The sequence below is a fragment of the Panthera leo genome, chromosome F3 (genome assembly GCF_018350215.1).
Source record: "Panthera leo isolate Ple1 chromosome F3, P.leo_Ple1_pat1.1, whole genome shotgun sequence".
In the NCBI taxonomy this organism is placed as follows: domain Eukaryota; kingdom Metazoa; phylum Chordata; class Mammalia; order Carnivora; family Felidae; genus Panthera; species Panthera leo.
In genome coordinates, this window is record NC_056696.1 from 24,595,951 (window position 1) to 24,623,475 (window position 27,525).

The following is a 27,525-nucleotide window of genomic DNA, read 5'->3' on the forward strand; positions in this document are numbered from 1 at the left end:
TGGGCACAGTTTTGGAGCGAGAAATTTGGACACATGGACTGAGAACTCTAAATGAAGTTTTGAAAAAAATGGGTTCAGAATGTTCGAAATCACACTTTTCCCTGAAAACCCATCATATATGGAGGCTGAACCTGTGTCTGTAAATGGAATGAAGTGGACCAATGCTTCATGTGTATTTTGAGCATTTCCTTTGAGGAATTCAAAGAATAGATTCTATGGAATCTATCTTTCACAATCTGGCAAAATATATTATTTCAGAGAATTTTTCACACATTTTTTCAAGTGGGGCAAGATGCCGGGGACCCACCCAGAAAAGGGCACACATCTTCATTGCTCATCCCTTTCCCAAGGGACATCTATCATCTCTGGACCTGTAAGTTGTAAGCCAACAAAATACAGGTAGCTCTGAAAACACATCATCCTGTGTTTGCCTGTCTCTCTGCCTCCACACATATCGTTCCTTCTTCTGGAATACTCTGTCTACCTTCCACCTCCCTCTAAATATCTGCTCATTCTGCAAATTTTTAAAAATGCTTATTTATTTATTTATGTTGAGAGAGAGGGAGGGAGGGAGAAGGAGGAGGAGAGAGAAAGAGAGAGACAGAGGCAGAGACAGAGACAGAGACAGAGAAAGAGAATCCCAAGCAGGCTCCATGATGTCAGCACAGAGCCCAATGCGGGACTCGATCCCACAAACCATGAGATCATGACCTGAGCCAAGATCAAGAGTTGGACACTTAACCACCTAAGCCACCCAGGCACCCCTCATTCTTCAAATTTCAATTTGGGCTTCTCATCCTTTGACCTTCCACATCTTTTCAACCACCCCTCCTCTCTGGCACTTGGACACCTTGTTATGTGCCCATTGTTTCAAACATCACACCCAATCATGATTATTTGTTTACTTATACACCTGTATTTCCTTTTAAACTGTGAGAAACCAGGAACGTCTTGACACCAGTGACAAAATGTTGTTTCCAGGAGGTGCCATGATGCCCGGCACAGAGGAGACGCACAGGAGATGCTCAGGTGTCTATCAAACTGAGAGAGGCATGCAGAGGTTGTCACAGTTCTTGGGTTACAGTTTGATGAGGAAGGAACCATTCAATCAATATTTGTTGAGCACATACTATGTCCTAGGCAGTCTTGTCAGTGCTAGGGATAGAGTGGTGAAGAGAACAGACAAACATCCCTGCTCTTGTGGAGCTTGCAACGTGCTCCTTAAGTTGGATGGTCACAGGCGCAGCTAAACATTCTATTACTAAGGAAGAAGAGGAAGACCAATACTGAGACAGTTAGGAGTCATTGCCACACTGTTCTCTCATAGTCTCCGTATTTAAATGGACACACTATTTTTTCTTCCAAAAAACTGGTAGACTGTGGTAGTTCTGGTTTGTTCACCTTAAATGCACCTGTTGAGCTTTGTTGTATACATCTTAAGAGCCACCTCAACAGGCTGTCTAATTTCTTATTTGAAAGTGTGTGTGTGTGTGTGCATGTGCGCACGCATGTGTGTATGTTGGGGATGGCGAGGGAAGGGCCAGCTTTCAAAATAAGCGTTCTTGAGAGGTCCTTCACATGTTGTTGGTGCCTCGCAATAACTCACTGAACTCGGTATGTATGGCAGCTGTTATTATTCCATTTTACAGATGGCAAAACAAAGTACAGAGAGTTCAAGTAAATTCATTAAGGTTGTAGAGCTGGTTGGCAGACGAGCTATGTCCCCCCGCTTGGTACTTTTTCATTTGATGAAGAATGTGGTTAGTCAAATAATAGTGAGTCTCAAGTAACTCCGAATCAATGGGTGACTAGAGTATTTACTGTCATTTTTGAGTACAGTTAAAAGTCTACAGAAACAAATGAGTCAAAGTAAACCTTTCCGTGTAGAGCATGGACACTTCTTTGAGCTTTCTCCTGATTTCTCCACTCGAATGACCACTTTGCCTTCATATTTTCAGCCCAGTTCAGCAGACTTTCCTTTCCACATGGAGAGTGGCTGCAAGGGTGAGGTCCTCCCTAGTGCCTCATTTAGCAAGCCCAGTCTTTGGGCTGTGACTCTCTCTGTGGTCGCACCGGCCCCAGTTCATCATGACCTCATTGCTCATGGGTTCTGTGTTTTGCCAGGGCATTGCCCTGCCAGGCCCGAGCACTGACTGTTTACATTGGTGGCATCTGCTCAGCTCCTCTGCTGAGACGTGACACTTCTTGCATACTTGCATCTGTCCCTGTGCTCCTGTGCTGCATCTGTCCATGTCGCATGAAATCTGTACATGGATATGGCAGAGCAAGGGATCCTTCTTCACTGCACTGGAACAGAAAACTGGGGATTTCAGAAATTGAGAAAAATACATGTCAAAGATGAAGTATAAGTGAAAAGAGCATAAACTTTGGGAGAAAGTCTCTAAGCCTCAGATTCCTCCTCTGTTAAATGAGCATAGTAATACCTCCCTTGAGAATTGCCATAAGGATTAGAGTTGTATATGCAAAATGCCCAGTTAGTGCCTGGGACATAGTGCAGCCCATAAATGGTAGAGAAGAAAATAAAATATATTTTCTTCATTTTCCATAAGATTTAAAATGTGGGCAGCAATCCCAAGAGAAATGAAAATATACGTCCACACCTGAATGTACATGAATGTTCATAACAGTAGTATTCATAATAAATAAGAAGTAAAACAACCCAAATGTCTATTAGCTGATCATTGGATAAACAAAATGTGGTCTATCCATACCATGGAGTATTATTCAGACATAAAAATAAATGAAGTATTGATACATGCTGCAGTATGAACTGGGGAAACAATACACTAAGTGGAAGTCAGACACAAAAGGCCACAATTGTATGATTTCCTTTATATGCAATGTCCAGAAAAGGCAAATTCATAGAGACAGAAAATAGAACAGTGGTAACCGAGGGCTGGGGCAGGGGAGAATGGAAAGTGATTTCTAGTGGGTACAGATTTCTCTTGGAGGTGATGAAAAGGTTCTGAAATTAGATCATGGCAGTGGTTGCACAACTATGAATATAGTTAAAAACCACTGAACTGTATGCTTTAAATGGGTGAATGTTAGATATGTGAATTATATCTCAATGAAGCTATCATTTTTTTTGAATGGGCAATCAGTATGCCTTATTTGCTATGCAAAGAGAGGTTATATATGGTATTTGTTGGGAAGTGTACCCACTCCATACTGTCTGGATCATTGCTTTTTCTTTTTTCTGATCCTATTGCTATTAGACTGAAAGAAATATTTGTCCAACTGTGCATGTTTGTCTTTCCTTTTTTTATTGGAAATGCTTCCTTTGTTTGTGAAAGCAGTGGAGTGGTATTATTGCTCTCCTCCCAGCCGTATTTGAAATATTTAATTACTGAACTGTGTGTCCTGAGTGTGCACAGATGGATGGACCGTAGCTATTCAGAGCTGAAATAATGTGGCCTTTGTGTTGGGTCCCTGGTTTCCAGAGGTCCCTTTTCATGCTGGAACACGTTCATGCCTAAAAGTTCTGCCTAAAACTTCTTGTAGGATACAAACAGACTTTTATCTCTAAAACCTGGATATCTGACTTCTCTTGGAACAGTGGAAAATCTAGCCTTTCTGGGCACATGTTCTAGCATGGCAACAGTCTGATAGAGCCCACATGCGTCCCTTCTCTCATACTCTTAGCTCAGACATAGTCAGTTTCACTCCTTGATGTTATCTATGCTCAGCCTTTATAGGCATTTGGATTTTATCGGGAAAAGTTTTCCTGAATTGTTCATTCATTCATTCATTCATCAGGCCCATGGTTAGTGCCTGTTGTTTTTTTTTTAATTTTTTTTTAACATTTATTTATTTTTGAGACAGAGAGAGAGAGAGAGCATGAACAGAGGAGGGGCAGAGAGAGAGGGAGACACAGAATCTGAAACAGGCTCCAGGCTCTGAGCGGTCAGCACAGAGCCCGACTCGAGGCTAGAACTCACAGACCGCGAGATCATGACCTGAGCCGAAGTCGGACGCTTAACCGACCGAGCCACCCAGGCGCCCCGGTTAGTGCCTGTTTTACACAGTAAACTCTGTTAGGTGCTGGCACAGTCCTGTCCTCAGGGAAGAGAATCTGGTAATGGAGAAAGACGGAGAACCGGATAATCACAATGCAGGAGCAAGGCAATCCTGGCAGTGTGGGCAGAGAATCGATGTGTAATTACAGATTTGGGGCATCCCATCTAGCCTGAGGTGTTTGGGGGGTAGAGAGCTTTAGGGCTCCAGAAGAATGTGTCCCTGGATCCTGTGTATCCTCTCTGTAGTATCAGGTCTCTAGTTGACCATGCAGGAACATGTTCCACTAGTAATTCTGTTTCTTCAGGGCACACCCACATAATGAAAAACTTAAAAGAACTGGAAAATCCAGCAAGGAAGAGAAAAGAGGAAATGAGGAGTGGGTGAAAAATAACGGGAAGAAGAAACAAAGGGCAAAGGAGAAGAAAAACAGGAAGAAGAGTATTTACACAAATGAGAAACATATTTATCTTGTCTCAGACACTGCTGCTGATATTTTCATAGAATTCCAAGAGTTTTGACTCCAAGGAAAATTATGCTGAAATGAACCTCAACAAAGCTTGGTGACAGATGGTGGCTGCACTTGTGGCGAGCACAGCATAAGTGTAGAGCTGTCCAATCACTGTGTTGTACACCTGAAGCCAATGTAACATTGTGCATTATAACACTGTAATGACAAGGAGTGAAACCGACTATGTCTGAGCCAAGAGTGTGAGAGAAGGGACACACGCGGGCTCCATCAGACTGTTGCCATGCTAGAACGTGTGCCCAGAAAGGTTAGGTTTTCCATTGTTCCCAGAGAAGTCAGATATCCAGGGTTTAGAGATAAAAGCCTGTTTATATCCTACAAGAACTTTTAGGCAGGACTTTTAGGCATGAACATATTCCAGTATGACAAGGGGTCTCTGGAAACGGGGACCAATCTTTCATTCTAAGATGATCATTCTGGTCCTCTTGATCAATGTCCTTGTCAATGCATAGAATTCCTTCCGATCTGACAGGTGAGTGCAGTGGGGGAATTTTGTACTAGGGTTGGGATGGGGCATCCGAAGGAAAAGTCCAGGCTCTGACATCCACCCTTTGCATGACTTGAGCAAGTCATAACCTTTCATCCTCAGCCTTCTCTTCCATAACATGGGGCGATGTAATTATAGGGCTCAGAATGGGCTAGTGCCTGTCCACGGGTGAGGGGTTCTTAACACCAAGAGAGGCAAACTATACCTCAGAATCCAAAGTGTCAAGAAATACCTCATTTGTAATATGTTTGATTAAGTTCATCTGCACTTTAGTAGGATGGCGTTGGGCTCTTGAATTGACTTCTCACTGGTCAGTTGGCAATTTTTACCATTTCCTTTTCCTATCCTTTAGGAATGAAATTGATTCTTTGGTTGATTGCATTTTCAGAAACAGAGTTTTGTTTTGTTTTTTTGTTTGTCTTTTATATCACTCTTATCCAGTCTTCAGATGTGCAATGCCTGTGATTGTTTCTGCGATTAAATGGGACATCTGGAGGAAGGATGTTGAGGGAGTAGAAACATTTATTTTGTTGGTGAGGAGGGTTTCGTGAGAAGTGAGTTTTCCTGATTCCTCAGTTCTTTGGGAGGAGCTGCTGCTAATTGATATGGCAGGACCTAGGAAAAGGCTTTCGCTGGGAGAAATCCCCAGCCCCTGGTCCACATCCATCTCCTTAACCATATTCAGATCTAGTTTTCACCCAGCAGACAGATTCTAGGTCTTTAAACAGCTCTACACAGTAAGCAAGAAGCAGGAATCTATCAGCATATTTTGCCAAGTGGCCAAGCATATCTCTTCCCCTTGGCAGAGTACTTGGTGAGGCTTCGCCTGAGAGCAGAGAAAGAGGTGGTGGGACTTTGATGACGAAAATAAATTTGTCTGCTTCAAAAAGTGGAATCTTATTTTTAGGTGTGAGGTCTTTATTTTCTACATCCATGAGTCTTCCTTGCTGGATGAAAACAAGTTCAGAGGGTAGTTCAGTTTTTGAAGTCCCAAGTTGGAAAATTCACTTTTGCCAACTTACTAGTCATGGTGTGAATCGTCCGGGTGATGACTAACCTCGTTGTTCATTCCATCACCATTTCCTTGAGCCTCTGGGGTTTGTATTTTGCAGGTTCTGGGGCAGCAAAGATCAAGCACTGCGCACTGTCGCCTTTGTCGTGGCCCACCGATTACAGCCCTGTTGTTCTGTAGCACTAGAAGTCTGGGCTTTCTGGGGTGGCAGGGAAGCTGAGAACATTCCCTAAGGGTCAGTGCAGATGCAAGTAATCGGGAGGACCACGTCCTCAACATCTGTGGTTCACCTGCTGCAAGGTCCAGTCTGCATCCTCAACATGGCTCCAGTGGCCCCACACTTACCAATGTGAGTTTAGCCCTCACAACCTCGGAAGGACTTGTGGTAAAAATAAATGAGTTAGTTCTAATTATTTCAAGTTGGCTGTTGGTTTAAGAGCCAAGACTGAGGAATGAAAACTGACCTTCTGGAACAAGGAGAAATGTCAGTGTGTTTAGACATTGCCAGAGAAATCTCAATATTTTTCTTTTGGCCCAGCCGAGTAGTAAAATCATATCATCATGCAGACATGTTTATTTACTGGTCTGCTCCATGAACTCTCACTTTTCCCTGTAACAGTGACAAGGCACTTGCTGGCCCCGGGGAAATTCATTAACCAAGGAGATGCCCTGCACTGTGGTGTTGATGGTATTTGCAGTACGTGCTTCTCTTTTTCCTCATTTGACTTTGAATCTGAGACTCGTGGGCCTTTGCTGATGTGCACAGCTAGAGAACAGGAAATAGGAACTAGAAGCAGAATCAGAAAGTGGAGGCGCAGCCAGCATTATGGTGAGTAATGGCCCAGACTTTCCTCTGAAGCCGAGTGGATGCTGCACTTGTTTCTATCAGCTCTTCCATTTCGAATACTAGCTCAAAAGAAAGCCAGCAAGGACCGATGGACAGAGAGGCGACCGACCGCGAGCACCACAGGTGAATCAGGGCCACAGCTCTCCTGGTGGAGGCAGCCCTCTTCATGGCCGGCAGGTGAAGTACCAGGGTACTTCTTAGAGCTAAAGAGAAGCCACTGTCGCATGGTGACCTTCCAAGAAAATCAATTATGTGAGGACTGGCATGACTCAAGAGCTGAGCTCACCTTACTATCTCATCCTGAGCCAGAGAGACCCAGGGAAGAGAGGAAGCAGGCTGTTGATGTAAGCAACTGTAAATCATAGGCAAATCACCTCTCCAGATGTCTCTTCACACATTTGTTTTCTTCAAGGAGCCCTTGAGTGATGTCTGTTACCTTGCTGGGTGCCTTTCCTGGCCTGAAGGGAGAAGGCTAGCAGACCCAAGGCTCAGTTTCTATGGGACTGGAAGGAGCTTTCTGTGGGGTGACATGCCTGGGCTTCCCCTGAAGGGGATCATACATCTTGACCCCTCAGTTTCTTAGCTTGATGGGAAAGGCCTTCCCAGCTGCAGCCTTTTCTTGTGGAGAACTTGCAGCAGGGTAGGCACCACACGGTTCTCCAGGGCTCTGAAAATAGAGGTGTTCACTCGAGACTTGTGTTTCCCCCTGGGACCTCACATCCGGGCCGTTGCTATCTCTCTCCCCAGCCCTCTGTGTAGACCAGCGCCCGTGTGCTTTCGTGATTGTGGATTCGAACGGAAACACATTTTTGGTCAGAGGGATGAAAAAGGCAGCAGTTAGAGTGTCTCCCTGGGTTTCTGTTTATTCGCCTGTGCCAGGGGCGTGGAGGGACAGAGCAGTTTGTCTTGAGGGGGGATGGCAAGTCTTCCTCAGTGGGCTGGTGTGGTCAGCGCTGCTCTTCCCCTGGAACAGGGCAGGAGATCAAAGACCGGTGTGCATGGACCTCCGACCACATCTGGAGGATTTGTTCATCTGCCACGAAGCCTGAGAGCAAAAAGAATCTTAACAGTTTGGGGAAGTAATTGAACAGGCAATTCTTTGCACTCAAGAAGGAGAATATTTCAAATCTGTGCTTCTGTTGTCTTTTTTTTAATGTTGTATTTACTTTTTTGAGAGAGACAGAGAAATAGATGTGAGCAGAGGAGGGGCAGAGAGAGAGGGAGACACAGAATCCGAAGTAGGCTCCAGACTCTGAGCTGTCAGCACAGAGCTCGATGCAGGGCTTGAACTCACGGGCTGTGAGATCAGAACCTGAGCCAAAGTCGGATGCTTAACCAACTGAGCCACTCACATGCCCCTGTTTTTAATTAGACACATCCACTTTTGCATACATCCAAGAAGCTCATTTCTAAGGATGTTTGTTAGTAGTGGATACTTGGGCAGAGTCTGGAGTTGTTTAGTCGTACACCAGGAAAATAATTTTCATACAATGAGACCAACTTTGTTAAAATGATGAGGAGATGCATCGATGTAGGCAGGGCAAAGTGTAATGAAGAAACAGCAACCAAGGAAAGAAGTAGATGCTGTGTGAATTTGCCCACACTATTTATAGTAATTGGACGAGCATGTAGAATTCCCATAACTTTTGGCTAACACTGCAGTCAAGATGTTTTTTTATCTTGTTTGGTTTAACTTACTCTTGTTCTAGTATCTTGAGCAAAGACTAATGTGCATTAGAGTTGATCCTCCAATTCAGGAATTGCTCTACCCATGCTTCATGCAGTGAGATGAATGGGTTGACTCTCAAAGTGCCCTTCATGGCTACTTGGCTGGTGGCTTGTGGCCATGTATCACAGTGGACATGATTGTCAGCGACAGTCTGAGATTCTTCACTTCTCAGCACAATCGCAAGCTAGATGGAGCCCTTGGCCTCTTCCATGTTGCTTTCTGGCCCGCTTTCCTGCCTCCTTTTATTATCCCATTTTCATCTGAAAGTGATCACCTGGTGTCACAACACTGCACATGTCCCTCAACAGCTGCACACATCACCTCACTCCCCATCTGGTTAGTGGAATTTCCAAGTGTGTCTGCGGGTCTCCTCCTCTCCTGGACCTTCTCCTGAAAGGAGGAGCTGATTCTAACCTGATTTCCAGAAGAGACTTGAAAGGAGATTGGATTGGCCATTGGCATCAGCTCCAGATTTTCTTTTTTTTGGAATAATATTTTCAGTAAGGCTAGTTTTAGTTCAGATATCTAATCTTGTAAAGTGAGATTTTCAAATATTAGTCATATGCCTCGATCCCCCATTTTTCTTTACCTTATGGCTTAAGTCCCGTAGTTTCAAGCTACTTGGTGTTTTACAGAAATTTACTCTCTATATAACATGGGGCTTCACTATGCTTTGCTTAACAATTTATTGTTTTCTCTTGAGCACTTCTGAATATTCTCTCCTTTAAAGATTTTTGTTACTTTGGGAGTAGCAGTGACTTCCAAAAGCTCAGGTAGGGAGAACAAGAGCCATCATAGATTGTGTTTAACAAAGTCCTATTTACTGAAATAGCCATATATGGACGAAGTAACCACTGTTCGCTTCTCCTCTTTTGCTCTTATCAAGGCCATGTTCCCAGGGAACCCCTGCTGCTGCTAATGCCCATGGCTTTTCCTTCCAGGAGGGACTGCTGAATTGCCCATAAAATCGAAGCGTTTTTACTCCCTTTGAAGAATCTCAGACACCTCTATCTTCCCATGACTCTTCTGTTTACTCTTTCTGCCTTCTTCCCTTCTTCCTTTCCTTCCTTCCTTCCTTCCTTCCTTCCTTCCTCCCTTTGTTTCTGTTTTAGTTTTATTCAGTGTGGTTTTTAAAAATCAGGAATAGATGTTGAATTTTGTTAAAGACCTTTTTAGCATTTACAGAAGTAATCATATGATTTTTCTTGGTCCATTAATATAGTGAATTATATTAATGGGTTTCCTTTTATAATGAATAATCCTAGGCTATGCTATATAATGTTTTCTTAATAGGATGTTGGGTTCTGTTTGTTAATACTTTATTTAGGATTTTTGTGGCATATTCATTAAAAGATATTGGTCTGAAGTTGAGTGTGTGTGTGTGTGTGTGTGTGTGTGTGTCTTCCTCAGATTTAGATATTAATATCGTATTTGCATTATTTTTTTAATATGAAATTTATTGTCAAATTGGTTTCCACACAACATCCAGTGCTCATCCCAACAGGTGCCCTCCTCAATACCCTCACCGACCCACCCCTCCCTCCCACCCCCCATAAACCTTCAGTTTGTTCTCAGTTTTTAGGAGTCTTTTATATTTTGGCTCCCTCCCTCTCTAACCATTTTTTTTTCCTTCCCCTTCTCCATGGTCTTCTTTTAAGTTTCTCAGGATCCACCTAAGAGTGAAAACATATGGTATCTGTCTTTCTCTGTATGGCTTATTTCACTTAGCATCACACTCTCCAGTTCCATCCACGTTGCTACAAAAGGCCATATTTCATTCTTTCTCATTGCTACGTAGTATTCCATTGTGTATATAAACCACAATTTCTTTATCCATTCGTCATTTGTTGGAAACTTGCATTACTAAAAGAACTTGGAATTTTCATTTTTTTCTCCTAAGCTCTGGAGAACAAGCTACATAGCATTGGAAATATCTACTATATTAGGATATCTGGGAGAATTCTACCAGGAAACCATCTGGGCCTAATGTTTTCTTTTTTCTCTTTCTTTACTTCTTTCTTGGTAATTGTTCTGTTTAAGTTTTACATCTGTACTGAAGTCAGTTCTGTTAACATGCATCTTCCTAGGAAATCCTCCATTATATCCAGTTTTTAAATTTAGTTTTTGAGTTGTGAAAAGTAATTGCTTGTGATTTTTAAAATAATTTCTTTCATATCAATCATATTCCCTTCATCCTTGTCAATTATTTTATATTCCTGGGCTATCTTGATTAGATTAATAAATGGTTGTTTTGTTAATTTTCCTGAAAATTTTAGGGGAGGTTGATGGGAGGATAGGTGAAATAGGCAAAGAGGATTCAGAGTACACATCACGATAGGCACTAAGTAATGTATAGCATTGTTGAATCACTATATTGTACACCTGAAACTAATATAACACTGTATGTTAATTATACTGGAATTTTACAAAAATAAAACATTTAAAATTTTTTTTTAATATTTATTTGTTTTTGAGAAAGAGAGAGAGAGAGCATGAGCGGGAGAGGGGCAGAGAGGGAGACACAGAATCCAAAGCAGGATCCAGGCTCTGAGTTGTCAACACAGAGCCCAACACAGGGGCTCAAACTCACAAACCACGAGATCATGACCTGAGCCAAAGTCAGATGCTTAACCAACTGAGCCACCCAGGTGCCCCAAAACTAAAACATTTTTTTAAAAAAGAAACATTTTAATTTATTTATTCTACTCTTTTCCTGTTTTATGCTTCTGGACTTTCTGCCTTGATTATTTAATAGAGAGTTGTTAACAGAATTTTTTTGTTTTATTACCACTTTCTAGTTTTATTACTTTATTATTAGAGAATATCTTCTTTCAATTTTGTGGAGGTTTCTGTGTAGTGTAATTGTTGGTCAATTGTGAATGTTCCACATGTGCATGAGAAGAAAGCATAGTCTCACTGTGTTCTATAGATTCTCTGTAATATTTACTTCCTCCCATTTGCACCATTTTCAACTGAAAGTGGTGTGGTATGCGACTCTTCATCTCCGGGTTGTAAGTTCAAGCCCCACGTTGGGTACAGAGATTACTTAAAAAAATAAAATCTTGGGGCTCCTGAGTGGCTCAGTTGGTTAAGTGTCCAACTTTGACTCAGGTCATGATCTCACGGTTCGTGGGCTCAAGCACTGCATCAGGCTCTGTGTTGACGGCTCACAGCCTGGAGCCTGCTTTGGATTCTGTCTCTCCCTCTCTCTCTGCCCCTCCCTGCTTTTGCTCTGTCTCTTTCTCTCTCAAAAATAAACATTAAAATAATAATAATAATAAATAAGATCTTTAAAACAAGAAAGTGGTATACTAACATCTCTTATTAATGTTCCTGTTTTTCTTTTGAAGTCTCCATAGTTTCTGTTGTCAGGGGTCGACAAACTACAGCCTGTAGATCCATTGTTTGTTCTTGTAAATAAAGCTTTATTGGAATACAGCAATGAACATTCATTTGCATACCACTTATGGCGGCTTTTCTGCTACAAAGGCAGAGTTATAAGTATTTGCAACAAGGAGTGTCTGGCCTGTGAGCCTAAAATATTTACTATCTTGGTCTTAAAGAAAGTTTGCCAGCCCCTGTACTATATGAAGGTACATGGATATTCACATTTATTGTTTTCCTGATGTGACTTACATCCTTTACCATTATAAAGTATCTTTCTTTGTCATATTTAGTATTTTTTTTGGCCAGAATTCCACCTTATTTGATGTCAAGATTATAATTCTTTCTTTCTTCATCTTTTCCAATTGACTGATACATCTCTTCCTTTTTAGGTGTTCTTTATAACTTTGTTTTAGATGTCTTATATACAGCATGAATTCTTTTTGTGATACAATTTTAAAAAGGTTTTGTTCTAATAACTGAGTTAAATTCCTTTATAAGCAGATTGGTTTGTTAAACTTTTAAGGTAGAAACAAGTTTTGTATACATTATTTGGAGACTTCTGAAGGTACTCTCTTTTGTGTAAGTAATGGTAATGTTAATCCAAAATAGGTAAAAATACCTTAGATTTTCAGTTTCATATTGGGAATCATTATCGTCACCTTCCTCTCGAGTGTATGTAATGCCAGTACCACCGATTAGCAATTTTGCTGTGATTCGAAAACAAACTTGAGAGGAGAATGCAACTGAATTATTGTGTAAATTGAGATCGTTGTTAGGGATGTTAAAAGACAGAGTTTACTTCTTGGATAACTAAAAATGAAGCCAAAGAAAATTTCCAAAAAGATTAGTTAGCCTACTCTGGCTAACTTACTCTGGCTTAGCCTACTCTGGCTTAATTCATTTTCTGCTTATACAATTTTAGTACAACCACTTACAGATTCTACTATTGGCCGAGCCCTGCTTAAGGAACTAATGACACAAAAATGATTTTAAGCAGTATCTCTCACTTCAGAATCCGTTGTCTTGTTTGGACCATGAGGGATATCATTTTCATATATACATTTCTTCCCCCAGAACTGGCCATTCACCTTTCAAATAACCCGGGCTCTTTGGGATTAGCCCCCTCTTTCTTTGGATGGGTACTGAGATATATTGTTCTTTCTCTCACGCAGGGTGGCCACGGATCACAACGTGGATAATACAACAGAAATACTCAGGGAGTGGTTGAAAAATGTACAGCGGTTCTATCACTATGTGGAGTGGAGGCCTATGGAGGAACCAGAGTGAGTAGCAAGATATTTTGTGAACTATTTATCCCTACTCCCTTAAGCAGTTTTCCAGCCAGGCAGGGGTCTAATCTTGGAGGCACATATGACTTCTTGGTTGTCTCTGTACCTAGTAAGTTACAAGGACCTGCCATTTCTTCCTTTGACAGAGCTTCACGTTTCTCTCTTCCTCTTTACCCTTGCAGCTACCAGCCAAGTTCAGGTTCTCCTTAGTTCACAAATAAATTGCCCCAGCATACATGGTAAAATAGTTATATTATTTATTTACATATATGTATAAATATTTTGTATTTGATGGGATCATAGTGAAAACTTGGCATAAATTATATATATACCTTGTTTTTTTACTTATATTTTCATAATCATTCCATAGTGATAATTAAGGGGTTTCTTCATTATTTTTATGACGTCTTAGTATTCATTGTACGGTGGGACATAATGATAATGAATAGTCAGTCCCCTACTGATGGACATTTAGGTTACTTCCTCCCGTAACCATAGCAATTTCTTAGTTGTTTCCACCTTCAAGGTCATTCTACATACCATACTGTCAAATCAATTTAACTAAAACCCTAATGACATGGTTTAATTTCTCTGTTAAAAGGACTCCAATGGCTCTCCAGTACCCACAGAAAGAAGTTCAGTATTTGAAATGAATATTCTCAGTTTTTGAACTGAGGTATTCTCAGACTTCTATGTTTTAAAGACTCCATGAACTTAACACCAACAGCTGTGCATCCATATTGCCTGCTTCTTCCAAAAAGGAAACTGCTTTGTCTAGAATGTTCCTTGTATTTTCAACCTGAAGCTGTTACTCATGCAGGTTTGTTCTTCAGGAAGGCCCGTTCTGTCTTCGAAACCAAATTTTATGCCAAACCCCACCTAGCTGTTCCTAATCGTTCCAGTTACAAAAATCTACCTTTCTCTCAACACGAGTGTTGCTATTTTCTACTTCATCCTTTTTGACACGGCAATACACTTAACTAACTTTGTTAACTAACTATGTAATTTATGCACTTTTTTCTAAGTAAGTTTTGGGTCTTTTGGCAGAGCTTACAGTATACAAATACTTCATATTTTTCCCCAGTGCAATGTTCTTGGCAGGCACTAAATTAATACTTGTTGGATGAACAAATGAGTGAGTGACAACATGAATAAGTGTATTTAAAACTGACTATTGTAAATGTTCCCAAGGCCACTGCAATTCTAGCTTAAGAAATTGTAGAAGTAGAATCAATTGAGTTGCCTGAATTTTTGCCCAGGATAAGTCATTTGTTGAAAGCCAAATTTGTATAATAACAATAATAATAATAATAATAATAATAATAAATGTCATTCCAGAACAAGTTTTTGGGTTTTGTTCCTTTCGAGATAATAGTTTTACTATATATGTATACACATATATATCTCAAATCCCAGCATATGGTCCACATATCAAGCAAAAGTTAACAATGAAATTTGAACACTATAAAAGATTTTGAATGCTTTTTTGGAATTTGGCCTGATTAGAGTGGCTGAAAAGACCATGTACCTACCTTGTACCCTGGTCATTTTCTCTGTACCCAGGTTTTGACTAAATATATTGTATGCCAAGGTCAATGGGAAAAATATTAGTGAAGGCATTTGGGGGCAATATATTGAGAAAAACAGGACTTCCACCGGTTTTCACTGAAGCAATAATTGCAAAGACATCTTAGAGCATTCCTGTGCATACATAGGTTTATTAATCTTATTTCCATAATTACGTTCTCATTGTTTTTGTGGTTTTTCATTGTCTAACACAAATGTACTGCCAGCACAGCTACAAGAACTTGAAATGATGGCCAGATTGGGGCTACTGTGACAGTATCAATCCCCATACCAGTTGGAAGCCTTCAGAAGTGTTCTTGAGGGGGTGCCAACCCACTTGCTGATGTGGCCTGTTTTGTGGATGTTGATAGAGATTCCAATGACATTATATCTGCTCCACATTCTCACTCTACCTGGGATAGATCAATGTGTTAGGCTCTATGAAATTCTTTACTGATACTTGACCAAGTAAATGTAACCTTTGTTTTTTTCTGGGAAACTCATATTTTATGCCGCCAGGTTTTTAAATTTATTTGATGGCAGAATATATTTGAAAAGTGCTTAGGAACATGAGCTCTGCGGTTATGCCTGGATTCAAATTCTGACGGTGCCCCTTATTAACTATGTAGCGGTTATGCCTGGATTCAAATTCTGACGGTGCCCCTTATTAACTATGTAGCATTAGGCAAATGACTTAGCCAGTCTATACCAATTTCCTCATCTGTGAATTGGAGAGAATGGTGGTACTAACCTTGTAAGGATTCAGTGGGTTCTTCTTAGAACCCACTGAAATATTTCATATAAGGATTCTTTTTTTTCTTTTTCTTTTTTCTTTTATTTGAGAGAGAGAGAGAGAGAGAGAGAGAGAGTACGTACAAGGGAGAGGGGCAGAGGGAGAAAGAGAAGGAGAAAATCCCAAGCAGGCTCCGCACTTAGTGCGGAGCTCACCGCGGGGCTCTATCCCACAACCTTGGGATCATGACCTGAGCCGAAATCAAGAGTCAGACGCCCAACTGACTGCGCCACCCAGGTGCCCCTCATATGAGGATTCTTGTGCATGGTAAGCCACCAGTTACTTAATCCCTCCTTCTCTATCTGTAATATGAGGAAGATGATAACAAAAATAGCATCTACCCCCTAGAGCTGATGGAAGTTGAAATGAGTTAGTGCATATAAACATTTAGGACAGAGCCTGGAATATATAGGCACTCAATAATTATAACCTATTATTATTGCTGTTATTATTATTATTATTATTATTTTAGATCTTACCCTGATGAAATTGGACCAAAGCATTGGCCAGGCTCCCGGTTTGCCCATGTGATGAAACTGCGGCAGGCAGCCCTTCGAACTGCGAGGGAACAATGGTCAGACTACATTCTGGTAAAAACAGATGTTTGATTTCTTGACAAATGTTATGTAGAATGTGTCCAAATCAATTGCTCACAATCTAGCACTGTGGAAGCAATTAAAACCATCTTTTGTTTAGGAACCACCTCCCCCACTTTTTAATAAAGGCACAAGGGATAACCTGGGGAACTTAATTTTGGGGTACCTGGATTTTATCTCAGACCCATCCCTGACATGCTTTTTCAGTGAGGAGGCACATAAGCTCCTGGATTATTAAAAATATTAAAAATTCTGAATCCTTTTAGTTCATAGGGAATGATCTGGGTAAAGAAATAGAAGTCTTTCTTTTTCTTTTTTTTTAACGTTTATTTATTTTGGAGAGAGAGAGAGCATATGTGAGGCGGAGCAGGGGTAGAGAGGGAGACAGAGGGTCTGAAGCGGGCTCTGCACTGACAGCAGAGAGCCCGATGGGGGGCTCGAACTCACAAACCCGAGATCATGACCTGAGCCAAAGTCAGGCATGTAACTGACTGAGCCGTACAGGGGCCCCAAGAAATATAAACATTTTTTTATAATGTGTATTCAGTTTTGAGAGACAGACACAGCAAGAGCAGGGGAGGGCCAGAGAGAGAGAGGGAGACACAGAATCCAAAGCAGGCCCCAGGCGCTGAGCTGTCAGGACAGAGCCTGATGCAAGACTCTCAAACCACGAACCATGAGATCATGACCTGAGCCAAAGTCGGACTCTGAAACAATTGAGCCAAAGAAATTTAAAGATTCTTAACTTTGTAGAAAATGTTTCAGATATAAGAAATTAATTCTATAAAAAAGAAAAGAGTCAAATTAACAGCTCTGAAACTCTTGCTCCTGAGTGATTTGGGGGAATGGAATCCCTTCTTTTTTTTTTTTTTAATACAAAGGATTATTGCCTACAACAAACAGCACATCCACCAGCATGCCTGTGGCATCACACAAGTGATGTATGGGCTTAGATGGATGTTCTGCATACAGTGGTTTTGTGTTGCAGCTGAGGAACTCAGAGCTCAGGGAACCCAAATGCTTCTATAGCAAGCAGTAAGCAAACCTGCTCTTTCTCTGGGAAGATATGTTACCTCATCCCTAAAGGCTACCAGTTGCACAAACAACCCTGAGAAATGTCCCAGTTAAAGAAGCGGTCAGGGCACGGCAGGGTAATGGTGTCTCTTGCTTGACTTCCGGGTTGCTCCCAATTATTCTGGGTTCTCATGAAGAATTTCTCTCCATGAAAAGGTTCCATCACTTTTCTTAGAACTTTCTTAGAGTGGTCCAGAAAAATACTGGACTTGATGCTTAGGAACCCATGTTATATTCTGTCCTTATCCTCCAGGAACCTATCTTAATTGGAAGAGAGGACAGCTTCCTAGGCAGCAAGGAGCTGGAGGCCCATTTCCCTTCTGAAAATTGACAGGGGCTTTTTTCTTCACAAGTTTATGGGAATCAAGTTCTTCATCTGTAGCGCCCCAAATCCATTTAGTTCTTTTGGTGAACGTTTTACAGTACAACACTAGAAATAACACCAAAAAAGCAAAGACAATATTGTTTCATTAGACTTGTCAATATCTGCTCTCTATCACTGAACTCTAATTCCTAAAAGGAATACTTTTCACCTAGGTCCACCCCCAACCCATAACCACAACAAAAACCATCCCAATAATTTATCACATGCAACCTTTCAAGACAAATAATTTCATATAAGTCTTCAAGTTGATGATATTTAATATTGTAAAGCTGTTTAAATGTCATTAAAGCACACAAATGATGAATCACATTTTCTTGGTAAACAGATCGACTATCATAAGAATGAAAGCTTCTGATTATTTGTATGTGTGTGTGGTAAAATATACATAACATAAAATCTATCATTTTAGTTATTTTTAAGTGTACAGTTCAGTGAGATTATTTATTTTATATAATAAGCTCTATGGTTAAACTATCCCTGTAAATGAATCAGTGTTAACATGGGCTTCTTCTGAGAGTGGGAAACAGCTTCGTGGGTTGATATAATGTACTTTCAGCAAAAATTCTACTTGTAACATTAAAATGGCATTGATGGATCTGTTTGGGGCCATTTTGGCATGATTAAGACAACCTAAATAAGTCTGTTCATTTGTACCTAGGCTAGGCACTGTATGAGTGCATGGGGATGAATCTTTAAGAGCTCTTGGGAGCTGTTAGTGGTTAATAACCACTAACCAAGGTGTAGGCTGGGTGCTTGTTGTACCCAGTATGGTAACCCCAATTTATCGCTTAGTGCCTTAGGCAGAGCTAGACATGAGGGAGTTAGTCTAAATGTATGTGCCTGAATGAATACCATCCAGCTTCAACAGGTTTCAATAAAGAAGAGCATAGATAACTGGTTCTGTGTCTCATGAGCAAGTTTCTGTGATCCCTCAGAAGTGTCGGGTTTGTCTTGAACCCGTTACTAAAAAGTACTTTTTCGCCTGACGTCTTCTTCTTCTTTTCCTAGTTCATCGATGTTGACAACTTCCTAACTAATCCACAGACCCTCAATCTAATGATTGCAGAAAACAAAACCATTGTGGCACCCATGCTGGAGTCTCGGGGTCTGTACTCTAATTTCTGGTGCGGAATCACACCTCAGGCAAGTCTTTGGCTAATGAGTTAATAAGACATTGAGTTTTAAGAAGGCAGCCATGCTGTCAACCATAGCCCTATTCACCCTTGTCTCATTTCCTCCCTTAAAACATGTGTGTCACTGTTATGGGAACAAGCATGTTCAGGAAAGGAGGTGAATCCAGGTCCAATACATAATAATTAATACATAATTTTGTATTAATGGGTTATGAAGAAAATATTCTAACGAGCTTAGCCTTAGATGCTTTAAATTAACCAATAAAGTGTACTGGTATTTGTACTTTTTGCCTCCCTGATTATGGGATTTTTTTTTTTTTTTTAATTAGGGATTTTGGCGTTGTTAAAAGTAATGTAAGAACACTGTAGAAAAATTGCAAAATGGAAAAAAGTAAAAAAAAAAATTATGTGAATTCCCACCACTCTAACATCATGGATAACAGCTCACATGTTTTTAATAACGGTATCACCAAGTTACTTAACCTTTCTCTTAGTTTCAGAAATATTTAAGTTGTTCACAACTTTCAACTACTATAATGACCATGATGATTACTGTACATTTTTCTGTGTTTAATATTATTGCCTTAGGACAGCTTCCTAAAAGTAGAATTACTGAGTCAAAGAGTAATAATAAATATGTTGATGACCTTTGATACATGTTGCCAAATATATTTCCAAAGACATCTTAATAATCAGAACTGCTGTGTGGCTTGTTTTTACAAAATTTAAGGGAAAAACAAAATTTTAAAGTTTCATCATCTCTCTTTTCCTTTGTAAAATCTTCAAAGTCTAGAATGTCTGGCTGGTTACATTTTTTTATTCTTTAGTTAATAAATTAGATAAAGAGATAAATTAAACTAATGGAGATAGTATGTATCAGTATGGAATAAAGATGTGCTAAGGGGGGAAAAATGTATGTTCAATGTGTTCTCATGTTAAAAGGGCTAAAGTCTGAGTCCTTCTTTTATATTTGGTTTGGTTTTAGATACAGAATGAGTCCAATGTTGTGCCGAGAAATGTTTAATAACTGCCTCTCTGCTGGGGAAAAGCCCTGATTGGCAGCATGTGGCAGTTTGCACCAGGTTGGGACTCCCACCATGCAAACAACCTAAATGTTGTTGAAGCAAGGGAAAGGTGAAGTCATTGCAGTATAGCCACTTGATGATGCAATTATTTAACATATGCAAAGCCACTGTCTGTGGTGTTTTAGAATGGTGGGAAATCGTATGATTTTTTTTTTTTTTTTTTACAGATTTTAAGCTACCAAAATGTCAAGTGGCTTGCAAAATTTCTGAAAATGTAACACACAGTGGCTCTAGCACACTGCTGGGTGAAGCATCCCTCTTTGGTTATAAATGTTTCCTGCAGTTGCTACAGATTTTGCATGCGTGTTACCCACATCTCTTTTAAGGAGACATTAAGTTCATATGTATAAAAGACATTCAGTTCCTTGGGGAGAAAATGTTTTATTAAGTTCATCTAAATTCATACACTCTCAGTTAATAATGTGCAGTGTTTCGCATGGTAGAGTCACTCAAGGGCTGTTTTTAATGAGTTATGCATTGACACCAGGAACAAGGGTGGATTGCTTTAGTAACTACAGCCTCTAGGTTTTTATTATCTCCTTATTTGCTTTAATCATTAAAAGCAAACAGGAGAAATGTGCTCACTTATTTTGCACAGTAAAATAGAGAGCAACTTAGGGGCAATTCTAATTTTTCTCCTTTTTTTTTTTTTTTTTTTGGCTTTCTACCATGCTCAGTCAGTCTTCTGCTAGGGTGGGAACAGAAACAGCCAATGACTTCATAAGCTTAAGGCAGGTCTTGGTTTCCAGAGGCTTTAAACACAAAATGACCCTGGTGTTGTCTGGCCAAGAACAGGAATTATTACCAACAACATTCATTTTTTGTCAAAAAAGACCTCTCTCACCTCTGCCTGTCTGCAGGAGGCATAGTAATTCGTTCTCTCAGTCTCTTATTTTCTCTGCTTCCTTCCCCTCACTCTCAGGATATTCAGTGACTCATCATCATAAGTTTTCCAAAATTCTCATTCTGAAAATATTGTTCCTAAGTAGTCTAGAACTCTGTATTTCACATGTGTCCTTAGCAGTCCTTCAAAGAACCAGTGTTTCCTTTATCCCTTGAAAGAATGCTCATAAATTGAAAGATGTAAGTAATCCTTAAGTTAAAGGCTAATATAAAATTGTAGTAATATGAGGTGCCTGGGTGGCTCAATTGGTTGAGCGTCTGACTCTTGATTTCGGCTCAGGTCATGATCTCACCATTCGTGAGCTCAAGCCCTGTGTTGGGCTCTGCACCAACAGTGTGGAGCCTGCTTGGGATTCTCTCTCTCTCCCTCTCCCTCTGCCCCTTCCCCCCAAAAATAATTTTTTTTAAATTGTAGTAATAATAATACTTCCTATAACGAATTACAGTTGTCAAAGTGTCTTCATAGACCTTATCGCATGCAATCCATTCTACAACCCTGTAAGAGAGACAAATAATTATCCCAGTTTTCAAGGGAAGAAGCTCAGCTCAAAGAGGTTAATCTTGGGCTGAGATCAAACAGCTAGAGGAAGATTAAGATGACTCTAAAACACATCATTTAAGTTCTTAACTTGTGATCCTTCTATGTTATCACATGGTCAGTGCTCAGGCTGGCTCAGCTAGAACACTTCTCTAGGCACTGAAGGGAATGTCAGAGAAGTAGAAGTGGCTGCAGTGCCTCATGTGTGGGTCCTGACATCACAACAGAATGGGTGATCATAAAATATGGCGACCATGTGGGAACTTCTGTAACCACCGAGTGGGATGCCCTTTAGAGTGCTGGCTTTGTGAAGCCTGACACTCATTCTGTGAGCATGCTGTCGCCTAAAACATTTTTCGAGATGCCCTTCAAAGCTTCCTGATACCTTTTTTTTTAAGTTTGTTTATTCTGAGAGAGAGACAAAGAGAGGGGGAGAGAGGGAGAGAGAGAGACAAAGAGGGAGGGGAAGGGAGAGAGGGAGAGAGAGAATCCCTATGTGACAGCACAGAGCGGGACATGGGGCTCAAACTCATGAACCATGAGATCATGACCTGAGCCGAAATCAAGAGTCAGACGCTTCACCGACTGAGCCACCCAGGCGCCCCAAAGCTTCCACATACTTTTAATGCCTTCACGCATACATCATATGTCTTCATCTTTTCTGGGACAGATTTCAGCTTTGGCAATAGTCAAATTACAGTTGGTGCCACTGGAGTGTAAGCCCCAGTGGGCCTCACACGTCGTGAGGGCTAAGGCTGGGGATGCCCATTTGCTGGTACGTCTCTAGCATCTAGCACAGCGCCTGAGTCATGGTGGGTATTCAGCAGAGGAAAGAACACTTTTGAATGAACAGTTAAGTTGGGGGAAAACAAGTCGGGTCATTCCAAGCCAGTGTGTTCAAAACCACAGAGTAAGGGGGTTGGTTGTCCTGTGTGCTCATCCAGAAGGAACTTTCAAAAGGAGAACCCCCCAAAAAAGTGTGGAGCTGTGGCAGCTTCACCGGAATATTGAATGAGGAACTGCAGTGGCAGTGGAAGCCCCTAGCTGTGTGTTTAAGTAACTTGCATATTTAATTAAAACCATTAGCCAATATAATACAGTGATTTTAATATTAGCCAATATTTGTTGATGCTCTCTTGGTGCTAGGCAGTATTCTAAGCAGTTTTCAGATTTTACCATACTTAATTTTTAGAGGCAACCCCATGGAGCAGATAATGCCATCATTCCTGTCGTACAGATGAGGAGACAGGCACAGCGAAGTTGAGTAACCTGACGTACAGACGATAAGTAGCTGAGGTGGAATTTGAACTCAGGCAGCTAGACACTGGACCCTGTGCTTTTAACTGCTCTGCTCTACCAGTTCTGTTTTTTTTTAATTTTTATTTATTTTGGGAAGAGAGAGAGTGAGTGTGTGTATGAGCAGGGGAGGGATAGAGAGAAAGGGAGACAGAGGATCCGAAGCAGATTCCCCACTGATAGCAGAGAGCCTGAAGTGGGACTCGAACTCACAAACCGTGACATCATGACCTGAGCTGAAGTCGGACGCTAAACCAATTGAGCCACCCAGGCGCCCCTGCTCAACCACCTCTTAATTCTATCAGATGGCAACAGAAAATGTACTTTTATAAGATCATTAAATCCAGAGATAATGCTGAAACCCAAATTATTTCTGAAAACAAGACCCTGAAGTACTATTTCATATGTAAATAGCATTTCTTGAACTCAGTTGGAAATCCTTAGGCCAAGATAAGAAGAGGGGCAGTGACTTTGCTCAGGGACTTCTCCTTAACTGGTGGGGACTTAGGAGCAGTCCGCCTGGCAGAAGACGGGGAAAGATGAAGCCCTCAGATTGGAGAACATAGCCCACCTATTTCTCTTTTCCAGGGCTTCTATAAACGGACCCCAGACTACCTTCAGATTAGAGAATGGAAGAGGTTGGGCTGCTTCCCCGTCCCCATGGTTCACTCCACGTTCCTAATTGACCTCAGGAAGGAAGCCTCTGGCAAGCTGATGTTCTATCCCCCGCACCAGGACTACACCTGGACCTTTGATGACATCATCGTCTTTGCCTTCTCCAGCAGGCAAGCAGGTACTGTTTATGTTCAGTCGTTCCGTCACCATGGAAACACTGCAGCTAACCAGCTCCTTTGGTTTGTGCCTCTTATTATACAACAGTCCTATATAAAGCTTTTTTTCCCCAGGCAGTATTAGAGACAGTTGTTTGCGGTAACCATACCAGCACCCTCTTTATCGTTGTCCAGGTGAGCACCGATGACCAAGAGCCAGGGCCGGCCCCTCCCTAGAAATCCACTCTTTTCTTTTTGAGTGCTGGGAAGACAGTGCCCATGGGGAGAGCCATGAGCAGGTGATTGGTTCTCGATGGTGCTACTGTATCATTTTGTTCACTACAAGGAATTTTTTTATTAATTAGGAAACTGTGACAGTGGCCCAAAACAACACTGGCAAAGACCCCAGACTTTAAAATCAGAAGTTTATTTCTTCTTTAAAAAGTCTGAGCTGGTACAGTGGCTCTGTTCCCTAAAGTTTTCAGAGACCCAGGCTTTTCTGTTGCTTCCCCATCCTCCATGAGGTGTCATCCTTAATTGTATGATCCAAGATGTCTCATCAGTATGGATGCATTGTAGCCATTAAGTAAAAACCAGAGAGGGAAGGCACTTCTTCATTTAAGGAGTTGAACATATTGCTTCCATGCATATCCCATTAGCCAGAACTTAGTCACAGGTCAACACATAGCTGTAAGCGAGGCTCAGAATGTGCTCTTTACTCCATGCAGTCTAGAACCTCAGTTCTCTTACTCCAAAAGAGGAGAGGACAGGCTTACGGAGGCACCTAGCAGCCTCTGCCACAGTACTCATAGAAGGAAAGGCAGAGCCAGACTTAAGGCTTTCAAGAACCACTGGGAAGCATTTCCATTGGTGGGACTTAGGAGGAGTCAGCCTGTGCAGGCTTTTTGAGGAAGACAAGTCAGTAGGAGGCTAAGTTTTTTCTCTTGTGCCACCCTGCACATGCAGTCAGGGAGGACTTAATTCACGAAAGCAATTCAACAGGAAGTTCCACGACATTCCTGAAGCAAAGCTGTATTTCAGACCTTCCTGAGAGAAGTCAGGTCCCATCATCAATGAGCCAGAAATGTGCTACTTAAGTGCCAGCAGAAGCGAGTTTAGAAAGTAGGTGAATGGTGAATAAACTCATGTGGCCGTATAAGTTAGGGTGGGTGAGATCAGGACCCCAGGCAGCTGAGACAGCTTGCTGGCAGGTGAGAATGTTAATACAAATTCAAGCCACAGCTCACAGGTCAGGCTATCTTAAAAGCCGAAGGTGTCCCACTCAGCAGTTGTAGATTTGGTAGGAATGAGAATATTTGGTAGACATGTGGAAGGCTATTTTCCCTTGGTTGCTAGAGCCGTTTAGACCCTTTGGCCAGGTGTAGGCATTCTTTAGCCCCGTGTCAAGGCAAAAGCAGGGTTCTTATCCTCATCTAGATTGAGAGTTTTCATGAAGGTTCTTGTGTCAGTGTTAATGGAAACTGCCTCTTTTTTTTTTTTTTTTTTTTTTTTTTTTTTTTTAATTTTTTTTTTTCAACGTTTTTTATTTATTTTTGGGACAGAGAGAGACAGAGCATGAACGGGGGAGGGTCAGAGAGAGAGGGAGACACAGAATCGGAAACAGGCTCCAGGCTCCGAGCCATCAGCCCAGAGCCTGACGCGGGGCTCGAACTCACGGACCGTGAGATCATGACCTGGCTGAAGTCGGACGCTTAACCGACTGCGCCACCCAGGCGCCCCGGAAACTGCCTCTTTTAACATGGCCTGTGATTTGCTCTGACTTCTCCAGGATGGGAAGCAGACTCAGGGCCTTCTCATTCCTTTCAGTGTGCCAGTCCCTTTGCTTCAGAGTTTGCAGTAAGGGTGTTCCAAGAAAGTGAACTATTCAGAAGTACAATAATGGTCCTTGCCTAACAGAGTTCTCATTTACAGTCATTGCATAAGGTGTTATTATGACCCATGCACTAAATTATTATGATGTAGTTTTTCAACCAACAACTGTATTTGGGGCTGGAAGAGTGACACAGGCTGGATAGGAATTTTTCAGCTCTGTCCTGTGCGTGGCCTGTTCACTCAGACTTCATTTCTTAGTGGTCACACTCCCCTTAGGCCTTCCCAGGACATTGAAGGTGGAGAGGCCCAAAGCTGTTTGGCGATTCAGCTGGGGAGAGAGGAGGTAGAAAAGAAAGGAGAGGGAATCGATACTCTAGGTTTTGCCTTTGTACCTAGGATCGTGTTAGGCTCTGTGCTACTTGGGGAGATAAGATCTTTACATGTGGAAGCATGAGTAATAGCTGTCAAACAGGGAAACCTGAGGGTCACATGGGTGGTATAAACCGTGAACAGGTCTGGGAGTCAAGCAGGAAAGAATCACTGTCATTTGGGGGAAGGAAAGAGCTTTCCTGATAGTCTTGTGGCTCCCATGGTGGCACTTGAACTTCTCTTAAAGTATTTCCAGGAGAGATAAGAATGAGCCTGTGAGTCCTGCACAGCCCATGGATGCTTTTCCTTTCTGACATCCAAAGCAAATCGCTTCCCTTCTCCCTCGCAAGAGTCTTGATGAAAGATAATTTGTGTTCTCTTTTTCTCACTCTGTGAAGCTCCCTAGCTGTGTTTCATCCTCTGAAGTATCATTGTTTAAATGTCCAAAAGGAAATAAAGGCTCTACATGTTCCCGGCCGGCCCATCTAACCACAGACCCCTTGCTCCTTAACCTTTCACCTCTGACTCCAGTCGTTGCGATGTGCGGTTGATGAGTGGGAGGCGCAACCCAAGTGTGGTGGTGCCCTGAGGTGTAGCTGCTGAGCTGGCCCCAGAAGAGAGCACAGGGGTCGCAGAAGAGTCTCTGTGGCTATAGTGAAACCAGGGTCAGGAGTTCACGTCCCGTTGTGGCCAGAGATGTGGGCTTTGTGTCATGGCCACAGGAACCATCTCTGGCGCCAGCCAGTCATCTTCTGAACGTCTGCTGTTGAGTCAAAAAAGGCAAGAGATGTGGGTGACGGGCGTGCATCCCTGCCTCCTGCACATCGCTGGTAGTAATCAGAAGTGCTGGCCACGTGCAAAGATGGCAACCAGAGTCATTACCAGCTCTCAGCCTGGGCTTCAGAACCCTGGGCAGATAGAAAGATACTTGGCATTGGCTCTTTAGGGACAAAGGTTTTGTGCTAATGACTTACTGTATGGCCTTGGACAAGTCCTTGCCTCTCTGGATCTGATCTTTCATCACCGAGGATAAAAATAAACGTATCAATCCAAGTATAAAGGTACTAACGAGTACAAGAAAATGTTTGCTATTTTCGTATGACAAGCACAGAGCTTCGAGGTGAAGTTTCATTTACCATTCTTTTTCACAGGGAAAGAAAATTGTCTCCTCCAGAAGTAGCCTTCACTGAGAGTACCAGATTCCTTCATAGACTTTAACTAATTATCAACACGTTTCCTTTTAAAATTGTTACGTTTTTATCAAATTATCCATGGACATAGTTGAAAGAGTTCAAATAGTCCCCCAAGGTTTATTATAAAATTAGAAGTCTCTTGTACATCACCCCCCTGTACCATCATTTCCCTCTTCTAGAAGAGAGATACTTTTTTTTTTAAGTTTATTTATTTATTTTGAGGGAGGGAGAGAGCAGCAGAGAGAGAGGGAGAGAGAGAATCCCTAGCAGATTCCACACTCAGTGTGGAGCCTGACACGGGGCTTGATCCCACGACACATGAAATCATGACCTGAGCTGAGATCAAGAGTCAGACACTTAACCGACTGAGCCACCCAGGCACCCCAGAGACCGGCACTTTTAACGCCTCCAGATGATGACAGAAGTATAATATAATGTCTGTGTTTCTAAATAATATGATTGTGTTGCTACCTCTCGATTCTCTGGTCTTACTTTGGATGTGATCTATTGACTGTCCACCACAGAAGAGGGGGAGGTAGCTCTCTCTCCTGCCTGTGCTCCCTCAATGCAAACACAGTCCTCCCAACACTCTGTCCTCCCGATAGAGTTCCATGGCAATTTAAGACAGATCGATGGCCAGTGTTTTTGTTGTTATAATATGTGAACCTAATTC

The 27,525-nt window shown here is 41.6% G+C and overlaps 1 protein-coding gene and 1 long non-coding RNA gene across 3 annotated transcripts in view; one reads left to right on the forward strand and one right to left on the reverse strand.

Annotated features, from left to right (window-relative positions):
* Window positions 1–27,525, forward strand: part of COLGALT2 (collagen beta(1-O)galactosyltransferase 2) — a 111,819-nt gene that overhangs the window by 52,556 nt on the left and 31,738 nt on the right. Inside the window, exons 2-5 of the mRNA XM_042925872.1 lie at window positions 13,202–13,312; window positions 16,150–16,267; window positions 18,741–18,875; window positions 23,276–23,480. Coding sequence (XP_042781806.1) covers window positions 13,202–13,312; window positions 16,150–16,267; window positions 18,741–18,875; window positions 23,276–23,480 — 569 coding nt within the window. The remainder of the gene's footprint in view (window positions 1–13,201; window positions 13,313–16,149; window positions 16,268–18,740; window positions 18,876–23,275; window positions 23,481–27,525) is intronic.
* Window positions 15,037–23,391, reverse strand: LOC122212165. Of its 2 annotated transcripts, none has more exons than XR_006199045.1 (3): window positions 23,303–23,391; window positions 16,157–16,235; window positions 15,037–15,293 (listed from the first exon to the last, which is right to left on the reverse strand). It is a non-coding gene; the product is annotated as an uncharacterized LOC122212165 (long non-coding RNA). The 2 variants fall into 2 exon arrangements; XR_006199044.1 differs by having other exon boundaries at window positions 15,037–15,297.